This window comes from Erpetoichthys calabaricus, chromosome 11, assembly GCF_900747795.2.
Source record: "Erpetoichthys calabaricus chromosome 11, fErpCal1.3, whole genome shotgun sequence".
NCBI lineage: Eukaryota > Metazoa > Chordata > Cladistia > Polypteriformes > Polypteridae > Erpetoichthys > Erpetoichthys calabaricus.
In genome coordinates, this window is record NC_041404.2 from 18,948,303 (window position 1) to 18,955,741 (window position 7,439).

Consider the following 7,439-nt stretch of genomic DNA (forward strand, 5'->3'; position numbering starts at 1 on the left):
TATACATTATAGATTGTTTATATTCTTTTTCTTCTTTCTTTTATCTTCTTCTTTGATGATTGTTTTTAACGTTTTCCTTTTTGCTGTTCAATATAATGGCCATGCTTATTACTATTACGTGATCTGCTATCATGACAATGGGAAATATTAGGTAATAAATACCTTTTTCTGATTGCTTGATTATTTGGCTTATGTCTCTTTTATCACTTGCTGCTTACACAGCGAAGGGAACGGTTGGATACTTTTGATGATATCACTTGCACAAATTTGGAGGTATAGTAAGAGTGTGGGTGTAATGCTGTTTTTTGTCCTGTAGTTTTTTTAAATTAAAACCAAACCAAGTGCCTCACTGTAATAATAAACTGCAGTAACTTTATTTTTTTTATATATCTGTATTCTTTCTTTAAATATATAATGTAATTGTTAAGTGTAGTAATGCAGGGTAATGTTGATTATAGACCTTGCCTAGTTTGGTTTGTCCTGTAAAGAAAGATGCTCAAAGGAAATTTAGAAATATTTACTGTTGAGAAATGTATGGGACACTCGTCAGCATACCCTAAACTCTAACACAGACTCAGGGCCAAACTACCAATGTAAAGGGGCTTTATTCATGTGTAATGTATTAAATGACTTGTTGGGGTGACGCGGGTGTGTACAAGTGTAAAATAGACACCTGTGCACAGTTGGTCAGCCTAAGTAACAATAGTCCTTTTCTAATCACTGTTACAACCATTTCTTCCTACTAACCTTCCACATTAATGCTATCCACCTTGCTGGTCTCCCTCCCCCCCCCCACCCACTTTCTTGCCAGTTGAGCTCCTGGCTCTAGCAGCCTCCCAACTCATTGGAGCAAAGGGGACGAAGTCCTTTTAAGTTATGACCTGTTATTACTTATGATTACTTCCGAGTAACCTCTTTCAGGGTTCCTAGATGACATCACCACCTCCTCACAATAGAGGTGTATTTGGGAGTGCCAGACTGGCTGTTCTTCCCAGTATCCCTTGGACACTAAAACACCCTGACCTCTAGAGCAGAGTGTGGAACTCCAGACCTGATAATAGGATTATGCTATGTGACTGACAGGCCTGAATGGTCCCATTCTTGTAGTGCCTCCTTGTTGATTATAAAAAGTATCTCTACCCAGGTTAGCATAACACTGTGAATATTGTTCTTCTGTGTGTTTGCTTCCTTTAAATCAAGGCAATGCAAGTAATGATGATTCATGTGTTTTCATTGCTTTTTAGGATGACGAGTTTGTAGCTAGAGATGACTTTGATGATGCTGACCAGCTAAGAATAGGAAATGATGGCATATTCATGTTAACATTTTTCAGTATGTATGCATTTTCTTATTCTAAATTTAAAATGGCTGTTTCAAGATATCAAATATGCAAAGAAAATCCATATAACTAGAAGAATTTTTAAAGCTAATCTGAAAAAATGTCACTCTGTATTTTAATTTTAGAATTATATAGGACCTGAATGTGTTTCTGGTTTCATATTTTTAATTGTAGCCAATGAATGCCCAGTGTTATTTCCTCTGCCTGTATCTGTTTAAGTTAAAAATGTTAATTTTTATTTTAACATCATGTTTAACATGTTCATTTTTGTAAATATGTCGTTTTAGTGGCTTTCCTCTTCAACTGGATTGGATTTTTTCTCTCATTTTGTCTGACAACTTCAGCAGCTGGCCGATATGGTGCAATTTCTGGGTTTGGTCTTTCTCTCATTAAATGGATACTTATTGTAAGGGTGTGTAATTTCTATTTTTCTATTCTTCTAGTGTTTTTTTATTGTTGAAAGTTTGGATTTTTCTGGCAAATGTGTTAATAGAATGTTAATTGTAAATTTAGAATTCTTGCATTTACTTTACAGTTTTCCACTTACTTCCCTGGATATTTTGATGGTCAGTACTGGTTATGGTGGGTGTTCCTTGTGCTTGGTGAGTATACTTTTATATAATTTTATTGGTTAACTATACACTTCTGTAGTACTGTAGAAGAAATAAATACTTTCATAGTTGTGTTATGGTAAGTTAAGGATGAGTTTAGCAAAAATTTTTGATAAATCGTTATGTAAAGTATGCAGGCATTGAGTATGACTTTCAAAATACCACGAGACAACATGTTTGCAAAGGGACTACATACATATACTTTTTAAGTTTGTTTTAAGAATACATATTTGATAAATCAGACCTGTCATGACTAGATTTCGCATGATTTTGTTTGGCATTTTCTAACATCTGGAGTGCTGTTTTCTTAGGTGCCATTATTGCTGCCATTAACAGTTGTTGATGTCTTTTCCCACATTGCTAGGAGTGGGGTGTGGCTTGTAGAGTTATGAACATTGAGTAAACAATATGACTGGGTAAAGGTCAATCTGTGGGTCCAAACTCCCTAAAAAGAAAGAAATCTTTTGTTATAGTGCTTCTTGCTAGTTACTTTTGATATTGACCTCTTTTCCGTTTTTTTTTTCTTCTTCCCAACTTTGATTCTTGTTACACATTAGGAATTGGTAGGTAGTTTTTTAATTTGTTTTGGTATTTTTACACACTTCTCGCAGTTTAGCTCAGTATGTAAATCACTTGTCTGTTTCTTGGCAGGACAAGACCCATCACTATAATATATAATGCCTATTTTTTATGTTATTCTAAGTTATATACTTATATGAATGTGTAATGGTGTACAACTATTTCCAAAGTTCCAGAACCCTTGAAAAATATTTTGCAGCTGCTTTGTTTATCCAAATTGACAATTTTAAATTCTAAAAAAGTTTTATCATCAGCTGCATGCCAGTCATGACCATTGCAGTGGGACAAGGGATAACAAGTATGGTCTGTCTTATGAATCTGTAAATTAGACTTCCTGAGAAAGTACCACTCTGCCACTGCACTGTGACGTTGCTAGCATTTATCAGCAGCTTTGGACTTTTTGGAGCTTTCCTCCAAAGGAATAACTGTCTGCTTTATGAATACTGGTTTTGCCATAACTCACAATTATTGGAACGTAGTTTTCACAACAGTTTGACTAATTTTATGTAAAGACATTTTTAAGGAATAGACTTGAAACTTTTCTAATATTTATCCATTTTTTGAGAAGTAAAAGGTAGTGTCCACAGAATGATGGCTACATGTCTGCAAGCATATAATAACAACATTTCCACACTTAATGTGCATAGAAGTTGACTTTGAAGCAAAGAGAATGTATATTGTGCTCTCCTCCCTAAAGCTTGTCCAAAATGGTAAAATGGTACAATAAAATTAGTTAATGAGAACCATAACATTTTTGAAAGTTAATCGTGTATCTTTATCTTAAAAAAAAAATATATATATATACATAGGCTGTTTTGTGCAGACAATTGAATACCTGAATAAGTCAAATACAAGCTGAAACCTGAAGGATGGGGTGACCAGTCCTGATCCTGGAGTTATTTAGTGCCTGAATTCTTAAAGTTTATGGAGCACATCATTTAATTAGACATGAGTGAAGAGTTTGCTTCGCTGTGAGTTCCTGAAATCATGGAAATGTTTGTGATATTCACTAAACTTGGCGAACTGCATTAAAATCGATAGGGAAGGGCTAACTGAACTAGATTATAATGGTGCAGTTGTCTTTTAGTTGTCCCTGAGGGCTAGAGAAACATCTTCCAACTATACTGGACCGATTATTGTGGCCAGCAGCAGTGCCAACCACTGCACCACCTTTCCCTTGTGATAACAAGGAAGAAAGAATGCAGTCAGAGAGGTGTAATCATATTTCGTCAAAACAAAGGGGAAATGCTGAAATCATAGTCAAAAAGTTTGAAAAAATATGTAGGTCTTTTAAGGGCAGAAAATTCAAGTGGTATGTCACTACTGAAACTGCTGGCTCGTTCTGTGTTTTTTTTTTTTTTTGATGTCACACTGAAGGCTCTCTTCACAACAAAGGCTGTCTAAACTGTCTGTGGTGATGCTTTGCACTTTTTATTTGATCAAAAAAGTATTGTAAATAGTAATCTTTGACTCTGTTGGGGTGTCGGGCACCTGCAAGGTTTGTTTTCACTCTCGCTGTGCCATGTGGTTAAATATTATGCATGCATAGGGCATGTGTCCTATGAAGATTGACCTGCACATTTGGCTACAAGCACAGATAATTAATCCGACAGAGTCTGTAATGCAAATGATCAGCATTTTATACCTGGTTGCTGGGGGTCCCATCAACGTTGGCTTTTACAGCTCCTGAGGACATCGCATTGACCTCGCAAAGCATTATGGGGTGCTTGGTTAAAAAAAAAAGCCTAAACCAGCTGAATTATCAGTAAATAATTTCATGCCTAAGAGCAAATGCGAATGCAGTGAATATCACTTTGGCGAAATTCGCTGATTAACAATATTAGACATCATAAATTCTTTTTGGTGTACATTTTGTCTAGAAAATTAAAGTATTTGGAAGGGTTGAAATTTCAAAAATACACAAACAGATAAATGTGCTGATTAGGTTTTGCCCTCTTGTTATCTATAAGTTTTAATTGTAGCTGGTTAACACTCCAGATGGGCAAATAAACAAATTAAGCACTAAAAGAAATTACGATGGTAGTTAAATTTGTACTGTTTTTAAAATAGAAGAGAGCATAGCGGAATGTTTTTTTTTTTTTTTTTTTTTTTAATCTATCGTTTTCAAGTAAGAATGGTGGCTATTCTAAGTAACAGCTGTAATGAATTCATCAACTAATAATGGAATGGCTGAGATATCCAATTGCCTTTTTTTAATATTGCACATTTAAATCCTAAGTGTTAAGTGTTAATTAATAGTGTCAAATTTCATTTACCTCCAAGTTAAAATACATGATTTGATTTTGTTATTCTTCCAAAAACAAAATACTAACATTTAATATCCCTTATTTTTGGCAATTATTTTGTGTAGATGTATTGCAGTGCTACTAATTTTCTCCTGCTTTTCAAGTTAGAAGAGGTTAACAGAGGTTAACATTTCTAATCTGTTTTACTCTTTTGGAGTTTCATTAAAATGCATTGTATCTTTTAGTCATTCTTTGTTCTATTTTTCTGTATTTTTCAGGAGTTTTATTATAAACCATATATATGTGTTAATGTTTCAGAGTTAAAGTAGGACTGCAACAGAAAAAATGGAAAAATTACTTCCAGTGAGAAGAATTAATTTTAGAAAAAAAGAGTGATTTACTTCAAATGAATTGGTGGACTATTTTAAATTATAAAGAGTGAAATACATAATAAAATACAAAATATTGAATAACATGTTTGGCTTTTGCAGGCTTTCTTCTGTTCCTCAGAGGTTTTATCAACTATGCAAAGGTTCGGAAAATGTCAGATTCATTTTCCACTCTTCCTAGAACTAGGGTTCTCTTCATTTACTAAAGGTAAACTTCTACCACAAACAAATTTTCTTTAATGTATGGAAGCATGCTAACATGTATAAATATATGCAAGTGTCCTACATATTTTAACTATTTCAGGGCACATACATTTTGAAACATTTTGTATTAATAAACTGAAATTGTGTTCAGTATCTATACATTTTTTTTGAATAGCAGTTTCTTGTAAGCTAACTGGGCATGAAAAACCTATGCAAGCATCCCGTGTTATCCGTGGTTCACTAATTGGTTATGTTCTTCTTTTAGGTGTTTTTATGAAGATCACCTGCCTGCAGTTAGTGTTCTGGAAATAGTCTTTCAGGAAGTGAATCAAGACCTAGATCTCAATATAAGAAAAGCCAACAAAAGATCACTGCTTTAAATACTACAGAACAGTTCAAAGACAAGACATTCTTTCTATATGTTTCTAGATGTAAAATTTTACTAGTGAATGCTGAAACTTCTATAACTATTCAATCATTAGTGGCTAATGTTTAAGTGCTATTGCAATCTGTGATGTACAAATTAATGCCTTATATTCTGTTTGTAGTTATTTAATAGCATGCACTATGCCCTTTTAGACAGTAGAGGGCAGTCTTGCTTTATACTTTCCTATGTTTAATTTGAAAACTACATTTTAGTGTACAATAATGCTGGTCATGATTTTATTCATTCTGGGGCTCTCATTAGTTCACATGGTGGTTTCAGACAAAAAATCCTCGGCAATTGCAAAAGTAGAACTTAGAAACTTACAAATGACTAATTTTCAACTAGCCATCCACACACTTGTACTAAATGTTTAACTAAAATCTCAACTCCAAGTATATTGTTAAACTCTATGTAACTGTGGAAAACATTAAATGAGTTGGGTGACAAAATCTGTCCATGATGTAGTTTGATTTCATGAAAGAATTATTTTTAAAAAGTGCTTTATCTATTATTGTCACTCTGTCATTGTTTTAATACTGCGACTCATTATTCAGCACATACCTTATTGAAAGCAAATAGAAGAAATAAATAGAAAAACAACATGCTAACTTTTTAGGGATATTCATTCTTTTGAGAATTAAATAATGGGCCCAGTTACTTTTAGAAGACATTTTTATTTTAATTGTTGTTAATTCTCCAGCTTAACAGATGCAGTTAAACATGTGTTGCAGAGCCTTGAAGGGTATGGCAACAAACACAATTTTTGATGACATTATTGGAAACAGATGAAATGATTAAGTTTTCTGGATTTTTTTTTTTGTTTTCACCACTTACAAATAGATTGTATTAATACATCACTTTGGACTTTCTTGTGTAAGGGTGTTTTGCTTTAAATTGAAAAATGGTTTAATTTTTTTTTTATAAAGAAATATTTGAGGTACACTATTTTTTGAATTTATTTGGCTTTTACTGTCTTTTTTTTAGCACTGAATTTCCAGAAATTTAAGTTCACTGCTTTTAGTAGGATAATGAGTGTAATTATATTGAAAATCTGATATTTCTGTTCTCTGTTAACCAGCTTTATATACTATATATAGTTCTGTGGCCCACTTGAACATTTGAGATGATCCCCATGACTTCTTTTGTTTGCTTTCTTATAAATTGATGTAATATCATAAGTGAGAAGATCTTTTCTCTGCTGCTTTTCAAGGATGGCCTGATGCACACTGTGCTTTCTTGCCATGTTATTGTGACCTTGATGGTTGGGGGGAGGGGTAAAAGTCTGTTTTTAGGGGTTGGGTGGTGTCTTATTTAAAAAAAAAACAAAAAAAAAAAAAACCTGTAAATATAGCAAAACATCTAATAAATGTCACTTATATAGCACCTGTGTCCTTGAATGCAAGTGTTCTTTTTAAAATCTTGTGGTATTTGCATTATTTGAAATTGGATGATAAAAACATCTTAATAGCTGTCAAAATATTAAAATCGTGCATAAAATCTGTGTCCAGGAACATCTTTTTGGCTAGGTAATCGCAGTGGCTAATTTTAAATCCATCCTGTGCTAGTCCTGTGTAAAGGACCTGTCATTTTCATTTTATTTTTCAACAGCTTATGGAAGAGCATACATGTGTCCTTGGGGGGGCT

At 33.5% G+C, this 7,439-nt stretch overlaps 1 protein-coding gene across 1 annotated transcript in view; it reads left to right on the plus strand.

The window, feature by feature from the left end:
• The window catches only part of LOC114660223 (NEDD4 family-interacting protein 1), a 28,614-nt gene extending 21,436 nt beyond the window's left edge, over nt 1–7,178 (plus strand). The window contains exons 4-8 of the mRNA XM_028812766.2: nt 1,245–1,332; nt 1,627–1,751; nt 1,875–1,941; nt 5,267–5,372; nt 5,634–7,178. Of these exons, the coding sequence (XP_028668599.2) occupies nt 1,245–1,332; nt 1,627–1,751; nt 1,875–1,941; nt 5,267–5,370 (384 nt within the window). The 3' untranslated portion in view covers nt 5,371–5,372; nt 5,634–7,178. The remainder of the gene's footprint in view (nt 1–1,244; nt 1,333–1,626; nt 1,752–1,874; nt 1,942–5,266; nt 5,373–5,633) is intronic.
• Nucleotides 7,179–7,439: the final 261 nt, after the last annotated feature.